A 23,860-nucleotide genomic window follows, 5' to 3' on the forward strand; every position below is an offset into this window, starting at 1 on the left:
GCATGGATGAAACAGAAATCCATCTTCCTTGTAGGAAAAGCATGGGAAAGCTGTATCCCTGAGAAGAGTCCAGAGGCAGCACAAAAGATTCAGGGGACATTGAATGACCAAGTAGCGACCGCTCTAGAGTACAGATGTCCATGGATGCCTTGTACAGGAAATTATATTCCCTTTGCTTTACTAAGTAATCTACACTGTACAGAAGATGCAACTCTTAAGCAAATGTCTACTTAGCTATGCTGTTTTGTGTGGCCCCCACCTTTGAATACTTTCAGACCTACTCCACAGTCCTGCAATTTCTGACAGTCCCTGTCTTATACAGGCATCCCGATGTGTCTCAAAAAATTACTCTGTAATCATTAGCTTCAACATCTATCTCACTAAACAAAGCCTTTTCAGTTTAAGAACATATCTCCCAAGCAAACGGAAAGATCTGTCTGTTGTTCAGATGCTGATCAGACAGTGTAATTAATCCTAAATCACGTATTTGCCCTCCTATGGTGACCAAGTGACTGTGTGTATTGCAAGTGAAGTGCCTAACTATGATGAGCTTGAACTCAAGTTGTCCAGAAGGAAAAGCAACTTCCACAGTCATGATGCCAGGGACAACACAATCTTTCTTCACCTCTTATGCGTTAGGCCCAACAGGTCCAGCAGACATCCAAGTGGTCTTCCCTAGTCTATTGCCCTTCTTATGGTAGCTGTGTTTTCACACATACAGTCCTACTCTCCCCCATTGTCTCTTTGCCCCTAAAATGAACACAAGCACAGCTCCCTCCCTATGGATCACCCTCATTACCCTGTTATAAATCATCACTCAGCTTGCCACATGCTATTCCACTAAAGAGCTGCTTGTGGAGATGTCACATATGGAAAAGGGTGGTTTCTCTTTAGGCACTACACACTATAGGCTTTGCCATGCAAAGACGTGGCCTAATTTGGGATAATCTCAAACAAGGAAGAGGCAGCATATTCTTCCAAGAGTTCACAGTACATTGCTGTTTCACCTAAGACACTTAAGTGTCACCTGTTCCCATGCGGATGCTCAAGTATAAAAATGTCCTGAGTGTGTGCCTGAAATAGATGTTCTCTACAGTCCCCTAGAAGAGTGACTGGATTGTGACATGCGTTTGCAAAAGACCAAGCAGAGGACAGAATGGCTTCTAGACATCCATCTACTTAACAGCTGCATAATGTAGGATTTTATGCAACTACGTGGGAGAGGCAAAAAAAAAGGGACTTCTTACTGTAACAGCTTAAGGAGGAATACTTGTAATTGCTGATGACACCAGCCAGAAACACTCTGTACTTCAGCTGCATGAATAATAACCAGTGCATTAGGGTGAAACTGACACTATCAGAGCAGCATAAGTGAGCATTCACTACTGAGTCACCAAAAAAAGTTACTTTCAAGTATTTATCTTCATTTGTCTTGGGTTATTCAGAACAGCCAACTGTGATAAAAGGAATCCCAAAGGACAACAGGATTTCTTCATGATGACAGAACACAAGTCAAAACTTCCTGTAACTTCTGGGAATGGAATGAAATGTTTGGATTTTTTTTTCTTTCACATCTTTCAAGAAACATGAAACAAATTATAAAGAACTCCCATGATTGGTCTATGAATTTATGTTTCAAAATACTGGGGTACTACAACACTCATTTCTAAGATGACAAGTCTATATTTAGCAAGACATTTTTTAAAACCTTCATTTTTTTTTGGTCTTATGACACTTCCAAAGAGACACAGAGATGAAGACGGAACAAAACAGGAAACGATTTAACTACAAAAGTGAGAGGAAAAACTGCTCATGGTTAAATGCCATATTTGTTATCAAGTTTAACCTCTTCAACCCTTCTCTCTCATCTTAAGACACAGCTTTATTCAAAGCTGAACATAGTGACATAGCTATCTTAAAGATTTTCAAAATGTAGTGTTCTTACCTGTTTTGGCTGCTCAATGATTTGAAGATATGGTCCGTCTGCTAACATAAAAGAAAGAAGAAATGTCATAATGCAAAATATATTTTTATTACAATTAAACATAAGTTACAGGGATAAAATGGATATCCTTGAATGTCTTGAAATTTTTTGAAAGCACCTAAGCATCTTCAGAACTTAAGTAAAATTCTAATAACTAATTTATCAGTTGGGAGTCTACCACTTGTAACCTTTACCAAGACCACTGGAGTAAGAAGGGATTGATTAAATACCAAAAGCTACTTTTAGCTCAGAGGACCTAAAGGAGCAACTCAGATCATCTGGTTAAGACTCTGAGCATTGAGTAACAGTGGGATCCTCTTCTTGCCACAGATGAGCTGCCTGGCCTTCTTGAGCTAAGGTTAACTTTTGTGTTTAAACCCCTTGGGCTCTAAAGACTATATTCACAAGCCTTGGCCCTGGGGCTTCCTACCAACTAGGTGCTTTTGAAAGCTGAGAGCCAATCGGTAGCTCTGAGGTATGGGAATATAGGAGGAATTCAAGCTGTCTCAACACGTCCTAACAGTCAGAGCTGCTTTAAAAAAATGGAACTGAGGAGACTAAATCATTTACATTCTTTCAATAAATAATTCAGTTTAAATAGCCTTTGAGCAGAGCCTAAATCCAATGAGAACTCTGTGCCACCAGAGCTCAGAATTAATCACCTCATCCAAAAGAAGCTCCAACTCTGATCAATTGGATTTATTTGCACAGAGAGAAGGAAAGCTCTCTAGGTGGATGGGTGTGAAATGCCTCTTCAAATGCAAGCCATTCCCAAGGCTGAAAACAACAGTTCTGCGAGGCGTAATTTCCTTCCTGTCTCTTGACAAGCGAAGAAGAGGATTTGGGTTTCAATGCTAAAAAATCATTGTCATCAAAGCAGACCCCAAATGACAGCTTCGCTGTGAATACCTGCACAATATATTGCCAGCTATATTCCCGTTGACTTTATGCATCATCACTTACACCCTACTGAAGCTATTCATGCTGAGGAATCTAGGAAGCTCACTGGGACACACGAAACCTCCAGAAGAGACAAGCTACATCTATACCGCAGGGCCTGCAAGCAAAAAAATCATATTGTGCCTTGCCAGCATCCACGAGAAGGTATGGTCAGCCTCTGAACATCTGCACCACCTGCAAGTACCACGCTATCCAGCTACCTCAACCAGGTAGTACTTGGCTTGAGCACAGCTCCACATGCTTGCTTCAACTTCAGTGTCGACTAATAATTAAAAGTGGCGGAGGATTAATTCATTTACAGTTTGCAGTATCACTGCGTGTCCTTCTCTGCTCCTCAATACAACTCTAATGAAAGAGACCTTCACGTCCTCAGACAGGACAGTTCTTAACTGATTCCTCTCAAAACGAAAAGTTTTGATAAATATCCTACCAGATAGAATTATTATTTTGCTGTCAAAGTCAGCAAAACTGAATTAACTTCATGCCAAAGGTCCATTGCAAATACCAGTCACAACAATTTCACATAAAAAGATAATTTATTTCCCAAATCCAACACTCTTCCTGTGAAAAAGTAAACAGTGCTACAATTAAAATCTTTGAAGTCATGTAAAGCAACTGCTTCAAGACCATACACATGCTATTTTACACTAGAAATCAGGAAAACATTTGGGGCTTTAGACAGTTTAAAAGATGTAGATTAATTATTTAGTTTTAGTGTGGTTTTATGCTCTTTTTTCTGACTGTAACATGGAGTCAAGATGAGTAAGGTTGAGTTTAAGCATGATACTGGTACTTGAATGTAAGACCGCTGTTCACAGACCTCTAACTCTCCCCCCATGCATTAGGCACCTACAGTTTTATACTTGAACAATCCAGAGGCCCCGTATCTTCTGGGCACTGGCAGAAGCAATTCACTTTAAATACAACCGCGTAGCTCAACTCTCAACCAAGCCTCCAGGTCAGGACCTGCCAAGCAGTTGTTCTTCGGCTGTTTTCCCCTTAGGAATTCACTTTCAAGGCATATACTTGCGATTAGAATCGGCACAAACCCTTACTGCTCCCTCTTAAGCACGAGCCAGAAAAACAAAGTGCTCTTTTATACAAAAGCTACTACGTGGTTCCAGCAGTCCCCCAGGATGCAGCAGACCCAGGTTCAAGACTTTCCTCTGCACGAGGAATTTGAAGTCCTAAGAGAGGGATTTCCATTATATTGGCCTAGTGGAAAGCTCAAAGGGAATTCTTTGTACTACTGAGATGGTTTCACCTTGCATGGCATTTGTGAAAACTCTGGAAAATGGAAAACTTAGGACCATAGTACTAATGCCCCCCTTGGAAAAAAATAATATATATATATATATATATATAAAGCATAAAAATATATAAAAATTAAAGTATTTTACATACCAATACTAAGAAAGTGCAAAAAAGGGTGCAGTCTGCTAACATTAATCAGTGATAATAGACATTAACCGATCATTTTCTCTTTTTTATGACTAAGTAATTCTCTGGTACAGCATTTGAAGCAGATGTGAGTAAGTGGACAGAGAAGGCACACTAATGCAAGGCACTTGATTATACCAGAAATGCTATTTAGAAATAAAGCAGAAATATTACAGGTAACTTTCAAGTCTAAGTGACATATTACTTTGACTATGAAAAGGATTTTGCTTCGCAAAAGGTCTCATCCAGCTGTCTTCCCTGGGCTCTGAATACTTTCCAGAAGTACGTTCGAGAGACAGCCTAACATTTGCCGTGTGGTCCCTTCTCTGTCTCTTCTTCTCCCTCTCTCAGATCTTTTCCCCAGGAGGGGGAATGTGGAATAAAGCAAGGTGTTTATTTGACGAGGTTTGTGATGACCTTTTGCACCTCTGTTCTCAGCTGTTCAAGCTGTTGGTGAGGAACCCCCCTTTAAGAGTTACACAAGCAGAAGGAACGCTACCAGAGACGCAGCTTGAGCTCCACGTTTGCCCCAGAGAGGCTGAAGCAGCACACAGTCACGGAGTTGGCCTCTGCACAGGGATGACTCCCACAGCTGCCAAGAGCTGAGTTTTGACACGAGACTGCTCACGACTTGCCTGGCACTGCTGCACAACCAGGAGGGCTACGAACGGCAACTCGGTCATGCAGTCCTCCGGCCTGGAGGGGGTTTGGTGCAGAACGCCACATCCTGATACTCTTCAGCGCTTCCTTTTCTGCCTTCTCGCCTCGCTTGCCACAGGCCAGCTCACATCCCGCTGCCTCCCCTCCAGCCTGAGTCACAGTCGCACTTCCCCACGTCTTCTCCAACTGCTACATTTCTTCATTTTCCTTCCTGTCTGAGTCAGAGGCCCTCCTGCATCTTGACACTCCCACCGCTTACATTCTTTCTTCCTCTTGACAGGCCTCACCCTGCACACACAATTCCCAAAGGAGCACCCGCTGAAGCGTGCTCTTTCCACCACAGCCAAGTCCAGGGTTTGTGAGGTTGGGAGGATACAAGCAGCTGTAATCGTGTGCTGTCTTACCCCGTGGATATGGATGAAACCACTCTCGGCCTCTAGGTCTTGGTTATAAAACCCAATACCAACTCTCTTGTGTCCATCCTGGAAGTGGTACCTTGCTGCTAAAAGCTCAGACTCCAGATCTAGTCTCTTCTCCTTCTTTAAGGCCCGTTGTAGACATAGACCTGTTAGAGCAGGTCTAGGGCAGAGGAGAGCCACGAGGATGATCAGAGGGCTAGAGCACCTCTCCTGTGAAGGCAGTATCTAAAGGGGATCTCCGGGAAAGCTGGGGAGGAACCCTTTGTCAAGGTGACAGTGATAAGGCAAGGGGGAATGGTTTTAAGCTAGAAGAGGGGAGATTTAGATGAGATATTAGGAAGAAATTTTTTACTCAAAGGGTGTGAGGCACTGGAACAGGCTGCCCAGAGAAGCTGGGGATGCACCGTGTGGCTTAACCCAGCAGGCAGCTAAGCACCACACAGCCATTCTCTCACTCCCCTGAGCGTCATCAGGGAGAGTACAAGGAAAAAGTACCAGAACTCGTGGGTTGAGATAAGAACAGTTTGATAAGAAAGGGGAAAAAAAATAAAAAAGAATTAAAATCCCAAGTGATGCACAACGCAACTGCTCACCAGATGCCAACTGATGCCCCCAGCCAGTCCCTGAGCAGCATCCGCCTCCCCCCAGCCATTTCCCCCAGTTTTATTTTCAACATGATGCTATGTGTACCCCCAGCCTCCTCGTTGGCAGGGCAGTATGAGAAGCCAAAACTCCCTGACTCAGTGTAAGCACTGCTCAGCAACAGCTAAAAACATTGATGCGTTATCAGCATTATTCTCATCCTAAATCCCAAACGTGGCAACACATCAGCTACTAGGAAGATTAGGAAAATTAACTCTATATCAACCAAAACCAGGACACTCCATCCCTGGAGGCATTCAAGGCCAGGCTGGATGGGGCTCTGAGCAACCTGGAGTGGTGGGAGGTGTCCCTGCCCACGGCAGGGGTTGGAATGAGATGGTCTTTAAGGTCCCTTCCGACCCAAACCATTCTGTGATTCATAAATCCTCCCCCTCAGGGATCTACCCTTACAGGAAGGCTCTGCAGAATTTGAAGTGTGATATTTAAAGCAAGATGTTTAAAGAAAGCAGCACATGGGCTTTGCTTAACCCGTTTCCTCCCCCATTTCACTCTTCAGAAGATCTAGAAAAAAACACCAAAAGCTGTAGGCAATTCTGCCCATGCTTATGAGGACCAGGACTGCTGCTGTGGCACCGGGAAATGAACACCCATCTCATTTTTGCTGATGGCCAGGCTTCCCTGAATCTCCCGCTAAGAATAACTTTATCTTTGAGAAAATACGAAATAAAGTTTCTTCTTCTTCTTTTTTTTTTTTTTTTAAAAAAGGGCATGCTTTATCCTTCTATACCTTTCCCAGTTCTCAACAGCAAGCATTGCAGAATGTTGGGCAGAGGAGGTTAAATAATACAAGAAAACGTAATTTGAGCAGCCTTTTCAGCTGCTGATGGTCCTGCTTCAACATCACATGCTTAGTCTGACTAGAAAATAAATAAAAAAATAAATAAATAAAAACAAATAACAACTGAGTGTCAATGGCTAGTTAGACGGGAGCCCATAACAAACAAAATAAGTGACCAGTTCCCCCAAACACCCCTATCTCTCCCCCCCGGCCTGAGTACTCTGCAATATGGTTGTAGATGGTCTGGTATAATCAGGAGTAAGAAAGAAACACCTAAAATTATAAAATACTTTGCTAAGAGTTCCTGCCCATGTCCTCTGCAATTTCAGGCCCCACTTTATCCCTCCACTACACAGTGGACATCAGACTGCTGCATATCTGCTTTTACACAGCCTTAACACATGCTGCAGATAATGCTCTTTCCATCCCCTACACCATCAAGGGTTAGTACCTGACTGTCAAAGGCTTCCCAAGGAGCCAAAGAACCTGCTGACTTCATGCCACACCATGCCTGCTACTGGCAGTATTTTAAACACACAGCTTGGTCCTACAGCTTGTGCTAGTATGGTAGTTGTTATAAATATAACCTTTTTTCTCCTGAGGTACACAGAGACCACTTCTCCTTCTAGTTTTAAATGTAAATGTAGAACTTGAACCAAGTAACTACCTACTACAGGTTTAGAGCCCAAATAACCAAGCACTGACTGTAATTTTTACTTAAAACTGATATACATGAGGCAGAGAAAAAAGTGGGTAGAGAGATTTGAGCACTGACAAATGCAAAGAGAAAATCCTTGCCCCGTCGCCTCAAAGGTTTTCCAGTATTACTGTAAATATTAATGTAACAGCAGAACATCTATCAGTAGAAAGTCCCCAAATTCCCCAGCTGTTTGTTGATTCACCTACACTGGCATGATACGGCAATTCAGTTATACATTGAAACTGCCTGCCAATGCAATACGTCTGACAATGCGCATTTGTGAACGTAGAGATTGAAAGATGCAGGCACCACACCAAATCATGAGCAATAATTAATGTCCTTGGATCTTTGTGTTTAAATCATCCAATTGTACTAAACAAAAATCCTTTTTAGAACGCTTGTTTCACCTTCCCTGTATCTTGACTAGAAGTACTTTTGGAAAATCCCACTTGAATTTGTAACTGGTCTTGTTGTATAGAAAGAAATAACTAGTTCCTGCTTCGAAACAACCAGAACATGATATATAAATTATTATATTACATTATAACTAAAGAGCTAGCTATCAATACACCATAGTTTCAAGCAGGGGAGGAAGTAAGTATTACAGTGATAGTACTCAAGAAACAAAATCAGTAGATAGCATTGAATTGACAACCTTTTCTGAAATTTATGATCGAGCCTTTGTTTGTAATAATTTGAAATCCACACTTCTTAATTAAACCCCATTTTGTACACAGGGAACATGCCACCTATATTTCAGCAGCAGACAAGAGCAGTGCCGTAAAAAAAAAAAAGAAAGAAAAAAAGGCAGTTTCTAAGTAATTTTGCGAATAAAGGACACAGCTAGACTTAGACTTAAAAGAGTTTTCTGTGAGTCTAGATCCCAGTGAATTCTTGACTCCCCAACATGACTTTAAAAACAGCTGTTTTCTAGTTTAGACAGGACATAGATATCTGAAAATCAGTTTTATATACCTGAATAATTTGTATGGAATGAACCTGGCATGAAGAGTACAAAGTAAGCTTACATAGTATGTGTAAAAAAGATATCATTCTGGGGAAATCAGAATTCCAATAACCTTATTCATTCCTTAGAAACTCTGGGAGAACAGTGAAAAAAAAAAAGCCCTTGGTATATAACTTACAAGCCCTTTAATCTTACACAGATGAATCTTACTGTACAACTATACTGCCTTAATAAAAACAGTGCAAACAAATGATTGCAACATTCATTTGCTGGATGCCTGTCCATATTTGTCAAGCGCTTTGCTCATCAGAACATTTTTATCTTGAAACAAAATTATCTGTACCATATGTGCTTCTTGATCCTTCCTCGCTAATGTTCAGTCAAGAAAACTTGAAGTATGGTTTAAACCAGGAAGCACTAAAACAGTAAACATGCCTTTATTTTTCAATCAGCATTTATTTTTATGTTAAAGTGGAATTTTACTCATGAAATGAAAGGCTAATTGTTTATTTCATTCTACCCTTTACATCTTTGCTGCTGTCAAGTGTATCCAATATATTAAAAAAAAGCAAAAACACAAAAGGTATTTGCTCTTTCAATAAAATAAAGCCATCTGCAATATAGAAGATACTACTGACATCCTTATACAACCGACTCGAACAGGTCAAATTGACAAGAGAAAGTTGCCACGTTAAAAGACATTAATAACTATACTGGAGATAATAAATCAAGAAAAAAATCATATAGGTCCCATCTCCTTTGCAATCAACCATTTTAATAAATTAAGCAGGAGAAAAATAGGATTTTCTAAATTCAAGCAAAATTAATAAAGAAATTTAATATGCGAAACCAGACTTAAATTGACCAAGCAGCTAATACTGGCTGAGATATAACCCACATATTTGATATTCTTGTTCTGGAACTATACTAGAAGAACTGCTTATCAGGTTTTTGCAGAACACATTTTGGTTATTTTCAGTGTTTGGTTGCAAAATTTGACTCTGAACTTTCAAACTGGTGTTATTATTCAGGAAGTTGTCAGGTACTTTTAATACCAGACAGCCACAGTACAGGAAACAGAGAAGTCACCGAGAAGGAAAAACACATTCGAATGATACAGGAAGTTGAATACACTCTACTTTTTATTAGTGAAAAACAAGCACCTTAAGAATTATTACAAAAAACGTTTGAGAGGAAAAAAAAAGTACATATTGTACTCTGCAAACTCGCAATGCAAACATTAGAGGTCACTGATGATGCAAATTAAAAAAATAAATTAAGAGGTCACTCAAAGCTCTTTGGTCACTCAAATCGTTTAACTGATTGAAACTTTCAGTTTCTGTACAAGTCAAATGAAAATCACTTTGTCTCACTCTTGAAACTTTCATGAGGGTAAGTAAGAGATGCTCGAAGGTTTAATACAAAGTCAATCCAACATTAGTCTGGTTGACAACTTTGTACATAGTATTAAGAAATACAATAGTGTAAACAAAGCAATCTCTGACAAGAACTCCACACAAAAGAAAAACAAAACTGGAAGAAACAGCATGAAAATAGCACAATCCGATAGCAGCAGTTCCTACCTGTTCGTAGTGGTAAGTCTGAAGTAATGTAACCCGTATTATTAAATATTGTATTCATTCCCATGAACTGGTCCATTGCAAACATCTATATTGAAAAAGAGTATACTCTTCATTACTACACACATAAACAGTTTCATAAAGTAACTTTCAGCAAAGAACTTCAAAGTTCGCTGCAAATATTCCGGCTCCAATAAGTAAACATTTTGTATCTAGTTTATTTCTGCTGGCAAGAGCAGTGCCAGCAAAGTTGATGGTAGGGACAATATTTCACAAATATTACATGACTGCACTGAGCTCAGCACAATTTCTAAGCATGCATTTTACTTACATGCACTAACAGCTGTTTGTTCAAAAGATCTTCGAGGCCAAATTCTGAAAATGTGACCTTAGATGTCTTGCGCAAGGGCCTTGTTGAGAGCCACGTGAGTTTTCATTTCAACTTCTGTGATAAAACCCCACCAGACTACATTCCTTATTCAAATACATTTACAAACTCTAATGCAAGAACACAGTATGCCCTGGCTAAATTGCAATTTTTGTTTTGAACATAGACATGTCTTAATCCACTGAAATGTTGTCGAGTATAAATCTTCTAAAGTGGAGCAAGCACAAAAGAGAAAATCATCTATTTTTGGAAATTAAGGTGAGGAGAAATGATCTGTTCTTCATTCAGATAAAATTCTCACAATTAAATCACAAAATGACCTAGTAAGATCTGGAAGAATGGCTGAAGAGCCAGACCTTCTGATCTGTGCAAGTGAAGGGACATTTTAGTCATCAATATGAATGCAAATCTCACCAAAAATGATATAAAGCGGCTTTTTAGGGCATAAGGGGCCTCATTTTCAGATCACGTCCAATGCCCACAACAGAAAGAATTTCAGAGCAAGTGTCCCAGGCAGATAGGGCATAGAAACGAGCATGGTTTTCAACTGCTTCTTGCAAACAGGCCTGGCTTTCCTTCTCACTTTAGCCATTTCACTGGTGACAAGGTACTTCACAGATCATGTAAAGGCCAGCTTAGAGACAAAAATAAAAGCTAGATTCCCCTCAAATCTGATTTCTGCCAATAGCTGAATGCATTTAAATTTACATGTTTTGAGGTCTAGGAAATGACAGAACAGCACAACAGGAAGGCAACACAGAGAGCTAGAACAGAATACAGGGATACTGAAAATACACAAAGATAATGCACTTACTTGGGGATCTGACACTCCCATAATGTAGGGATCTTCTCCTGCCATTTTAAGTCCTGAAACACAAAAACACAAGAAGAATGTTCAGAACTCTCATTTTTTTCACAGTGGAGCAATTGAGAAGGATGAAAACTGTTAGAGCTACAAGGTCCATCTCCGACCCATCCTGATTTACCTACAACATTAATGATTTCTAAAATACCCCTAAAATTCCCCAGTATTTGCAAGGGTTAGGGACAAGAGATGCTACAGAGAGGGTCTTCCATTGCCTGCTCCCAAGCAACTCAACATTCCTGGCATCAAAGTCCCGAAGTCAACATTTACTGCAACTTCATTTAAATTAGGAATTAATTTGTTTCTGTCTTTACCCTGGCTATTCTTTTGTTGGAGTTCAGGCAGAATCATCATCATAGTTCAGCAAAAACAGCACTCTGCATTTTTATACAATAAGACATCAGAGCATTAATGAATTGTTTCTTGTAAAGTACTGCTAAATACAAGATTAGGATCCCCAAGAAAGAACATTCAGTATCTTTTTCTTTAAATAAAAAAAAAAAAAAAAGAGTCAAACATTGACTAATTTTAACACCTCTATTTCCTGAGGTCCACAAGTGCTTGGCACCAAAAAATCCTTAGTGCTGACAGTGATAATTATGACTGTACAACGTACATAACCCTCCTCTCACAGGTCTTGCTGGACCAGTGGGAAATCAGAGCCTGCCTTATCTTTCCAGGGGGACATAATGGCAAGCCAGTAGCAGAACCTGGAATTTTTCTTAGGAATTTTCTAGGTCTATTATAAAAGATAAGTGTTATTTCCCTGTGTGTAAATATTATTGAAAGAATCACAATTTCATTTGTGTTGATCTTACTGAAAAAGGCTCTCCAAGGGCATATCTGAAAATAACCATAGTGACGATGTCAGGAGACTCATGTCTGCGTGCATGCAGACACCCTAAATAAGGGTAAAAACTAATAAAAGATACAAGTGTGTTGCTAGCTCTCATATTCCACTACAGTGAACATGAACCACGTTTTCCAGCAAAGCAAAGCAACCTGTGAAAACCTACAGCCCTACGGAAGAGAGTAGCAAGCATGCAGTAAACCCGTACAGAAAAACTGAGTCACCACGTACCCTCTACAGGAATTAGAAAGGCAACTATCAAGAAGATAAGTGGAATACTTAGGTACTTCACTTTGACAGAGACAAAGCTCCAAAGACAACACAGAGCCACCCATCCCACACAAGCAGAAAACGGAATAAAATTTTAAATGGTGAAATAAGAGGCACTTAATACACAGATGACTTCCAGCAAAGAGGTCTGTGAAGGTAAAAGTATTTTTGAACCTAGAATACAAAAGTGCTTGCTCATTTATAATTCAAGTTTAGACAGAAATATCTACTAGATAATACTCAGTTGCAGTATTTGAGTAAACATTAAATATTTGGTCATAAGATTTCAGCCAAAAATGGTTTGCAGATATAACAAGTAGCCAGTCACCCATGCTGTACCTCATTACCTAATACATCAGGACTTCAGCAATATAAACACCAGTCAACCACCTTGCTTCAGAAGCACATTATGCACAGCATTATTTTCATGAAGAATTTGCTATTATTAGCAATATTTGCTATTATTAGCAATCTGTTTAGAAAAAAATTAACATCCAAGGCATCTGTAATGAAGCCTGCAGTACAGAATGAACCTTACTAAGATGAGTTTCATGAGTTTCATCAGTTCCATAAAAGAAACAAACAAATATATTGCTTATCACCAAGTGACAAGTTATTGAAATCACTGAATCCGTAATTCAGTTTTTGGCAAACACTTCCCGATCAAAGCTGCAGATGTTACGGTAAATAACCTGAGGACCTCAACAGCCAATATTTTTTAGGAAGTGTCAGGGTATACCCATTGATGCACACTGATAGGTAACAAATGCAAATGCTGGATCTCTTCTGCACAAGAGAATAAACACTGGCCCTAAAAGCCTTGTTTTGTGATCTCTCATATTTAATCGCTGTTTCATGGGTCACATAAACAAAATTGTTTCAAAATACCTAAAATACCTAGATAACAGCAATTACACGTGTTCAGGAAACAGCTTCTGAGGAGCCAAGATCAATAGCATCTGCCCACTTCCCAGATTGCCGATTGCATGTTTCTTTGCAAAACTTTCAAACAAAGCATCTCCCAGCTTTAACTGTAAACCCACCACGACAGATTTCACAACATACGCCATCATCTCTGCCTTCTTCTGGTTTCTCAGACTGCCTCGCTCCCGGTCCAGCAGAAGCCTGTGGGGGAAGGTTTGCACACCTGCTCTGCTTCCTGGTCATATTTACACATTTACACCAATGTGCTACGTGGCTTCAAAGTGGAAAAATACCACAAAGGCAGTATTTCTGAAAACTTTTTGTTTAAAGACCCCTGATGCCAAAATTCAGGCAGAAATGACACCTATGTCTGTCAGAACCTGTCCTTCAAAATTCACCTGATCAGAACTGTCATTTCTGTTGGTTTTTTTTTTGGCTAATGCAGTGAACAACAACAGCCCAAGGGCAAAACTGCAGTCACTGGAGATGAGAAGCAGCAGTTAGGTATCTGCATGGTGCCCAGCTGCTGCAGGTATGTAGTAAGGAGTTTGTAATGAGATATTATGCCCAATCTCTCTGGCACCAAAAGCACAGGTGTCTCTTACTTAAGCTCGTTTGTGTTCAGCAGTCAGCTGCAATGCTTCGGGGAAAGGTTAAAGACATTCTCCCTGGCATGACTGCTAAGCCAGTTTAATATAAACATGAGATGATTTAGATGTGCAAATATATGGCTTTGTGTATGTAAACTGACACTCGAGTGCCGTTGCAGGGCCTAGACAAAAATTAACCCAGCAGTTTAAAATGACCCCTCTAAATGACCGAGAGCACTCTCTGTTTCATTACACATTTTGTCCTCTTAGAAAGCCAAATGACAAAAAAGTTCCAGGAGTACTACCTCCAAATTAGCATTTTTTTCTTCAGGTTTATTTAGTTATAAAATCCCAAATTCCTCTTCTTGCAAAAAAACAAACCAAACCAAAGAAAAACAACCAACAAACACAAAGTAAATCTATGAAGTGTCATTAACGTGATAAAAAAGAAAGAAAATCAGACCCAAAGACTACAGGCAGAGCTTAACACACACAGTATAGCTTTTAATTGCCCTCTTCCCTTGCTGTGTGAATTTCTACACACCTTCTCCACGTGCACGAAGTGGTAAGATTAGCATCTGCCATGAGTAGCTGTGTTCACTCTCCTTATGCACAGAGCTACACGGGCCGTACCGTGGCTCAGAGATTGTTTTTATCCAAGCTATACGCACCTTCGAAAAGTCAGGTCAAAACCACATCTCTCTCATTTGAAGATGACCCGGATTAAAATTGTTTTGTGGAAGTTCATCTTGCCATATATGCCTCGTCCCCTCATAAGCTCCAGTTCCCCAAAACTACACTGTGAACTCGGATCTACATTCAAAAAAATACCCCTCCACCTGCAGACCACAACCAACCACAACATTCTCCACCCTGGAGATCCTCTGAAGTCTTTCAGATAATGGGGCCCAGGAAACTCAATGTTTCGACTCGCTGTATTTTTAGTGTGACTATTCAACGATGGGTAAAGGAACCTCAGGTAGCCCCTAGCACGATGGGAAACCCTAATATCCAGCTAAATTTGTTCAAAACCACACAGCTGGGCTTGCAGAGGGAATTTAAATTATGCGTAGGCATTTGTGTGCACTTTTCCTTTGTCCCCACAGTGGCTCTTTTTCTTCTGAAAAAGGTTAGAAAAAGAGAAAACAAATAATAATAATAAAAAATAAAACCAGGAAGATGCATGTACATACACACATATGGAAGCTGATGAGATTGCAGCAATATAACCAGCTGACAAGGAGAACATAACGGCAGCTCCTTGGCCTCACTGCTCCTCGTTAATAACTGCATAGCACCAGGCACAAGTAGCCACAGCTGGGAGAACATTTACTGTTTTCTGAATATTTGTTTTAAAGCCTCATACGGATCAGGCATTTACATTGGAAATACCATAATTCATGTGGGAATGCTCTCATCCAGGAATGTGATTCCTCATTTCTATTTATCGCCATCATTTCACTTCAGGGCCCTTCTCTGCTATTCTCCAACATCCACCGTGTTTAACTACCTTTTTCCCCCAAATAAATAAAGTAAGATAGGTTTCTCATCCTACTTTTGTTAGCACCCTGATTAATTGGAGGCCAGGTCTTTCCCTCTATTGTTTCTCTTCAACTTTCCAGCCTGAATTTTCCAATAAGGTAAACCATTTTCCTCTTTGATGCCAATATTCAACCTACAAACACAGAACGGGACACTTCCCCTACTACCTTTGCACAGACAAGTTCTTTGTCAACGAGGAATAAAACTCCAATGTCTGATCCAGATACAAACAGTCCAGTTATTTCAGAAAACATTTCCACTCATCTCGCCCAGCAGCTGCACGCCTGTTAAAAAACTAACTTCAGATCTCATTCTTTTTTCTTTCTGTCTTTGTCCTCCTAACACTAGCTGGGATAGAACTTGAACAGTCTATACACTAACAGTTTGGGACGACTTCTTAGTCCTCCCAACAGGAAATAAAATCATTTGAATATTACCCTAAATACCTGCAACACCCCCCGGCTCCCAGCCCCAAAGGAAACTTGAGGTTTAGTCTCCCAAATCTGAACAGTTGTATTTTGAAGTGCACTCGTGAACTTACACTTGAAGCTAACACTTCATATGGGACCAGAAAAAAAAAAAAAAAGATATATGCTTCCTTTCCCAGACCTTCAAAGAGACATGGTAAGCAGGTCTCTACTTTTCACCTATGTTCTTCGAGTCTGAATTTATTTTTTCTTTAATCAGTTTGCAGAAACAAAGGATGAAGGTTCACCAATATCTCTACCCCACAAAGACTTGCCTCATCGTAAGAGGGTGATGCCTGGTGAAAACTCTTTTAACAACCACTCAGCTCTCAAATTCTCTGTACTTAGAGCCAACCAACCCAAATAAAAGTATAAAAACTGATGTGATGTAATACCTATTATAACCTCAGAAAATGAACGCAAAAGACTGGCATTAACGTATTTGCCTGACGTGTTTTAAAATATAAAGCATCAACTCATTCTTTCTAAAACTTGCCCTTTATTTTTTTAATTAGTTCATCATAAAGATTGAGTTCAGGACAGATTAATATTTTATGGAAGAGGGTTTGGTTATAGCACTGATCAGATTAACAGGGCAGGAGTTAATAAAATAGCCTGTAAAAGGCAGACTGAGGGTGCGTGTGTTAGCGGACCATGATCTTTAACACTCAGAGATTGTTACAGTCCTGAGCTGGAATTAGCCTGACAGTGTAAAGAAACTTCTATGTTGAAGAACACCTATCTCCTAGGAGATATTTTTACATACAAGATCTACCTCTTCTCACCTTTTAAAGGTGTGGTTCAGAAGGCAAAAGCAGCCTCAAAACAAGAGAAACTCAACTATTACACTTAACTGATGTGATACATTGAAAGCACAGTTCCTTCTGCACATTTTCTAGCAGCGTGTTTTTTCTCTTTAATTTGGCTTTTATTGTCACATACCTGTTAAAAATAAACTTCAGCTGGACACAGTGAAAATTCACTGTGGTTGTGCTCTTAGCCTGTTTGTTTTGTTTATGCAAAATAGAGAAAAATAAGGATGAAGGAGAGGCATAGACCTTTGTGTTTGATGCGTGTTATGTCATGAGTATATTTGTGCTACATCAGGGCGATGAAACACAGCAGACAATGATGGCAGAGAACTGTGTTTTTATGAGGCATCAAGTTTTCTGAAATCTCGAAGCAGCTCTGAAATACTGAGGTAGAAACACTAACCACCACACTACACATTCTCTATTCACCTGGTATTGTTCACCTCTCTATTCCTTTCTTTTAGTAGTAACTAAATGGATCCTTGAGCCTCACTTTTCTATCAGCTGCAAACCCATCTGCATTCAGCCCTGTGCTTCCCAGATGGAGACGTAGGGAATGTATTGCACAATACTGACACTGCAAGCTGCTGGGTGAGGGCTGGAACCAGGACAAGAGCTGCAGTGAGATGATTTTGGCTAGAGCAAGAGCAGGCCGCTCGGACAGACTAGAGATACCGATCTCAAGCCTTCATCGCTGCACTGCCTTAGAGCAGGGGTGCTGCCTCCTCCAAGCTCCCAGACACTCCTCCTAGCTTATTTCCCTCGTAACCCAGCATTTTCCCCAAAAATACAACCCCCAGGGGCACAGCTCAAGGGCAAAAGCCTTTGGGGTAGAACATAGCCTTAGAGAAGCACGGGGTGGGGAGGGGGAAAGGAAGTTTGAGACCTGCTGTCTTCTGCCTCTGCACAGACTTGTGGCCTGTACATACACACAGGTCTTCTAACACTTCTGAGAGTGGGGCCATGAACCTGCAACAGTTATGTGAACGAGCTTTATTTTTCATAGCTTAAGCCACGTATGTTCTTCTAATCACTTTAAACCTTTAAGGCTGAATAAATACGCTTCTCTTAACAAAAATGGGATTTATTTCAGCTAAAAGCAATGTAACAACAGCAGGAATATTGTACAGGCGGGATTCCAAGCAGTTGCTGGCGTTCTGAGCGCGTATTGTCCAAACCTGCTTAAAGCAGGTCTACACAGCTAGGCTCCGACAGCTGTTAGCTACCAGCGCCTTGCTCTTCAGCACTGCTGCAGAAAAAGAGTTTCCAAGGGGTGAGCATGGGGAGGGAGAGAAAAAAAGAAGGGGGAAGAGCCCCTCCCAATAAAGCAAAATCTTCGTACAAAAAAGGTTTTATCAATGGTTATTTTATTTACAGTCTCAACTACTCGTTTTGTTGGCCTCCATGAGAATAAATTATGCTGTTCCTGAAGTCCCTGGGCGAAGGCTAAGACTGGACCAAATATTTGTCATGTAGATGAATCATGTCTTGAGGCACATGCATGAAAAATAGGGAAAATGCAAGCTGTAGACATCTACACATTTTTCCTGAAGAGGAAAAAAAAAAAAAAAAAAAAAGTGTGCTACAGAAAAGCAATCCCCTGGATTATTCAAAACCAGGGGTGATTAACAGCTACAGGGTTCTGCAACATGCCAAGGAAACAGAACCAAAATACTATGGGAACATCAGGCATGCTTTCACTCACATTATTGGTACAGATGTCAAACAGACAGGAAAGAAAAAGCATTTTAAAACCTGTGAAAGTAATTGCTGGCTTGCATGAGTTGACAAGAAACCCAAACAATTAGTTTTATTTTTTTTTAAATGGATTTTAAGTCAACAAAATGTACTTAAATTTGAAGTTTGCTTTTAACGTTACAAAATTACTAATATTTTGTTATTTCTTCTCCCACCTATGGCTTCAACACTGGGGGTGGGCAGGCTGTTCTGAGGGAACTGTTCTCAGTGTAAAAATCATCAATGTTCATCAATTTCTGCCAAAGCAGCACGTGTAAGCTGTATTGCTTATTTCCCTTCAGCTAATACACAGAGGTATAAGCCAGGAATACAGATTTCAGTATAAGCTGTCAGTAGTGAGAAAAGGTTTGCGCAGAGGCTTTTTGCTTTGTTGTTAATCACAGACACTGCTTTCCTCTGCGGATTTATCTGTAGACTGTTGCAGCAACACTACCTAACACAAAAGGACACTACAGGACCTGTGGTTTTTTTCCTCTAGCCCACATTGCCTCCTCTTGTTATTAATTAGGTCTGCTTATTATTTCCTGTTCCTTATTATTTCCTGGGTGGGTCCTGGGAGTTGCGTGCATTTTCTCAATTAAAAACTTCATTTTTAAAAATATTTTCAAAGATGTATTATTGGGCAACAGGATAAAAACTGCCAAATGCTTAGGACAGGAAAATGAGCACAGGAATTAAGATTTCAAATGAGTGTGATGCTTTGAATCAGAAAATTTTGGTGCAGAATTACTGTAGGAAATCCAGAGTGAGAATTATTGACCCAGATGATCGCTATATTTAAAGAAAAAAGGATAGTGTGAGGAACTGTATTTGGCAAATACTAACTGGTCTATGTGAATGGCTCTTTTATTAAGTATCTTTACGAATTTTTTTTTTTTTTTTTTTTTTTTTCCAGAAGTATTTTAATCATTTAGTTTAGTAGCAAACTAACATGACAAGAGGAAACGATGATACCCTAAACACAAACTGTTTTTTTAGGACAGTGTTAGAATAACATTAAGATGTTTTTTATTAAAACATATTCAAAGCAATTTAAACCAAAGGAATAAACAGTATTCAAATACAGCAGAGTTTGTTTGTCACATATGTATAATGCTAAGCATATGTAAAACCAGTGAGGTTCGACACAAAACAACTCTACCTACACCGGGTTCAGCCACACAGGGTGGTAAAGTTACTTGAACTAACCTAAAAATCATGTTAAAATGCTGTTACTGTTTGCTACAGATTAAAAAGAACCACTGAATGTTCTTTAGAAATAGCTCTAGTGCATACAAAAGTGTTCACCTAAGTCGAGTTCTAGCTTCAAGAGCACATACGCACCCACTTCATAAGCCTGAAGTGCAATGAATCATCAGTATTGAAGGGCAAACCTTTTCCTTTCTGGGGAGAGCAGAGCAGTGTTTCTCAGAAGCTAGGTAACCAGTACAGCCAGGATCTCAGAGGTCTGGTTCACAGAAGGTTTGCAGCATCACCAGATATTTTCATATGGGTTCTGGCGTCTTTCTGAAGACACAGTCCCACATTTAAAGACCAACAGCTGCAAAAGAGGGCTCAGAAAATAGCACGGGCTGTTACCGCTGCAATTACCAAAGCAAGTTAAGGGATTCTCAGCATCCCTTTGGTTACAAACAGCCCCTGAAAACACACCATGGCAGAAATGGTCCATGAACTAAGTAACACAGCAGGCAGAACCACTGAGGTAAAACCGAGGGCAGCACCACTGCAGTTATGCCTGAGAGCCCTGCCTTGGAAAGGTCCCAATTCTGCTTTCCTTTTGGCTCGAATCTCCAGCTGCAAAGTGGTCACTGAGGCTTATCAGGTTTGTGTTTTACAACGAAATAGAACTCCTCCAGCCCTCATTTTCTACAGTAGGCTATAATGTAACAACAACAACAACAACAAAAACCAAACGACTAAACTAACGATACTTGAAGAAGCCTGCTCACTTTGTTATTTGTGCTAAAATTTGTCCATAAATGTGCAAGCACAGATAAATACAATCTTAAAAGCAAAGAAAACCCAAAAACACGAACACACACACCCCAGACCTCCTTCATCTGCAATACCAGTACAGATTGCTTTAAGGACTGAACGAAAACGCACAAGTATTTCAGCTTAGCTAGTTCTGTGTTTTAAATGAAGGAAAAAAAAAAAAGTTAAAAAAAAAAAAAGTCTGGCACTGCTTTTCAAAAGAACATGAAAGTTGAAAGGGGAAAAAACGCTAGTAGTAGCAACAGTAACTTCCTCCCCACACATGGTCTGTCAGCTCCACCTAAATCCTACACAAAGGATTTTACCTTGAGACCAGAATCATTTGAAACATCTTTCAAGGCCTTACTTCTAAAATTGTCGACAGTGCTCCGGCAGAGTATCTGCTTAGATGAATTCACTGCCGACGATCCACTGGACTATTTCTACACTCAAAATTCGATGCAAACTTAGTGCCTGGCTGACCTAAGGGCACAATTAATGACAGCTGTAATGATGATGTTATCAATGCAGAACTTTATAAAAGATTCACATTTTGTTTGCTGGACATCAAATCACAACTTCCACTTGTAAAAATCCTGTGCCAGCCAGAAGTGACCAAGACCTGAATTTCTTTTTCACCATTTAACCTGAAATTTTCTCTCCTCTTTGCTTTATAATAGCTGTATTATTTTGTGTCTGAGAGCCAACAAAAATCTACCAATACGTTGAAAAAAAAAAACACAAAAAAAAACTTAAACCAGCTTTAGGCTTTCCTTTAGTTGCTTAAGTAAATGAAGTTCCTAATTGAGACGTATTTGTCTGACAAAAGAGTTGGCAAACATTTACAGCACCAAAAGGTAGGAAGGTTTTAGGGGGTTTTGAAGAGATCCATGAAAACACAAAACAATTAACCAGAACCTCTGAAAACTGCAGAAAGTTCTGAACAACAGCTGCACCAGAAAGCCTACTGTAAGTTCATAAATATATACATCTATTGTTTTCCCACTCTATCTTCACAGTTTCAATGCAACATTTACCACGCATGCAACTAGTAAGGGGGCCTTTAGCTTTCTAGTCAGCAGAGAGAATCCCTGACAGTTAAGACTCATGAGCCTGCAGGCTTGATTCCTCTCCTTCCAGTGTCAACAGTGATGACAAGAAGGTACCAGGAACCCCTAGCTGCACTTATTTTTGGACCCTGCATGTATTCCTGAGACAGCGGCATGGGAAGCTCTTGGGAAAAGGCAGTGATGAAGAAGAGGAACTTTATTTTTTCATGAAAATCCCCCCAAACATCTATTAGTTAGCCAAGTTAAATCAGTGACATTTATTTGTAGGTGCCCACTACTCAAATCAACTAATGCCACCCCAACAAGGAAGTACATTTACAATTATCATTAAAAATGTACTTTAAAAGTGAAATACATAGCAACATTGGGAACAACTGCTATTTGTCAATAAGCGAGGCAGAAAATTTTAGAACATGCATAAAAATGAAGTACTGCTCTCTGCTTTCCCTCCGTCTCACCCTCTCCCAAGATTACCTTTTTTCCTCTCCCAGCACTTTTTCAGCAAACTTTCTGATTCCAGAATACAAACTGCAAAAACATCACGGAGGCACTGACTGAACTAAGCGTCTGCAGTTACGAAGTTTATCTGCTACAACATCTTTTTTTTTTTTAAAGACACCCACCGTGACATGAAATGAAACAAAGCCATTCAGTTTTACAACCTTAACTCTATTCAAAGCGCTCTCATTACTCACAAGAGGAAACAATTTCATTTTAATGACTGCACTGTTGATTGACATATCTTTCTTGGAAAAAAAAAAAAAAGGGACAGAGGGTGGAAGAAAGAAAAAGGATTTTCCCCTTTCTGCTTCAAATAATTTAACCTGAAATGCTAGCAGGTCTGGCACGTATCTCAGCACTGAGATTCCTTGAAACCTCTACAGCAACCTCTTGAAAACGCTCCGTGGCAGCTCCTGACAGCAGCACTTCAGCAGGTGTGTCGGTCCAATTAGCCAGCCACAAAAGTTTACAGAACAGAGGGCCTGCCTCTGGATCGCTACAGGCTTCTTTTTCCTCTTTCATTTTCTCAATTAACGCTGTAGTCATTTCTGTAGATTACAAAACACTGCAGACAGGATGACGTCTCTGAATGACGTCTGGGCTAATGCTTTCCTCGAATGGGCAGCTAGGCTCTCTTTTGAAATAATGGGATACTTTGACTACAATATTATTGCAGAAGCTTCCCAGTACGCGGCCCGTGGACTCAACGTGGATAAAAATGAAGATGCTGTTAAGACCTCATATTTTCAACCTCGTATTTTCAAGCTCTTTGAGCTTGACAGCGGTGGCGTAGCACCTTAAATGCCGCACAGCATGGGGCGGTGAGGGAGAGTTAACCCTCTAAATACTCAGTTTCTCTCTGAAAAGAGGGCTTCTGAAGCACGAAACTAAACACGCCAAAGACGACAGGCTCCTTAAAGTCTTAAAATCGGTATTTCTTTCAAAATGTTGTCCTTTAGCGGAGACTTGGCGCATTTTGAGGCAGGAAGGCAAAGCGCAGCGCCAAGTTATGAGGCTCTCCAGCCTCTGAAGCCTTCCCCAGCGCAGGCTCAGGGGCAACTCCTGCTTTATTCGCGTGTAACTCCCCGGCAGCGCCTCAGATAATGGCCAAGCAGCAAACAGCCCATCTCCCGGGGTATAAAACTCCACTTCAGGTGAAGCCAAGCCAGCCGAGAGCGCTTCGCAGCCAGCACCCAGCACCGGCCGCTCCTCCGAGCGGGCTTGGGGCTCGGCACCACCCTCCCCCCAGACCCTCCTGAGGCGACCAAAGCTCCTCGGAGCCCCCCCCACACCTCACACCAACCGCTTACCGGGCTGCCGCCTCCCCGATCCGGCTCAGGCACGGCGAGGGCCGGCGCCCAGGGCAGGAACTCCGCCGCAGGAAGCGGGAGGTGCCTCCGGCCCCCGCCTTCCCCTTTCGCCCCGGGGCGGCGGCGAAGGGAAAAGGGTCCCTCAGCGCCTCGCCATGGAGCCTCCCCCCCCCTCCCGCTTTTCCTTCGCCGCTGCTTCCCCGGACTTTCCCCTCGCCCCAGCGGCGAGGGCAGCCGAGCGGCACCGGCCCGAGCGGCCGCAGCCTCCCCGCCCCTGCCCGCCAGGCTTCCTGGCTGGAAATTCCCGCTGACGCTCACGGGGAGGGAGGAGCGGGGCGGCCGTTGGGCGGGAGCGGCCGTTGCTGAGGCTGAGGCGGCTGAGGGGCGG

General features: G+C 41.0%; 1 protein-coding gene across 4 annotated transcripts in view; it reads right to left on the bottom strand.

Annotated features, from left to right (window-relative positions):
• The window catches only part of NFKB1 (nuclear factor kappa B subunit 1), a 56,812-nt gene extending 33,114 nt beyond the window's left edge, over nucleotides 1–23,698 (bottom strand). For 3 of the 4 annotated variants that reach the window (XM_032185969.1, XM_032185971.1, XM_032185967.1), the window contains exons 1-4: nucleotides 23,473–23,698; nucleotides 11,354–11,406; nucleotides 10,155–10,239; nucleotides 1,946–1,986 (exon numbers count right to left, since the gene is read on the bottom strand). In XM_032185969.1, the coding sequence (XP_032041860.1) occupies nucleotides 1,946–1,986; nucleotides 10,155–10,239; nucleotides 11,354–11,398 (171 nt within the window). In that variant the 5' untranslated portion in view covers nucleotides 11,399–11,406; nucleotides 23,473–23,698. The remainder of the gene's footprint in view (nucleotides 1–1,945; nucleotides 1,987–10,154; nucleotides 10,240–11,353; nucleotides 11,407–23,472) is intronic. The other variant, XM_032185968.1, reaches the window with a different exon arrangement.
• Nucleotides 23,699–23,860: the final 162 nt, after the last annotated feature.

The sequence above is a fragment of the Aythya fuligula genome, chromosome 4 (assembly GCF_009819795.1).
Source record: "Aythya fuligula isolate bAytFul2 chromosome 4, bAytFul2.pri, whole genome shotgun sequence".
NCBI classification, from domain to species: Eukaryota; Metazoa; Chordata; class Aves; order Anseriformes; family Anatidae; genus Aythya; species Aythya fuligula.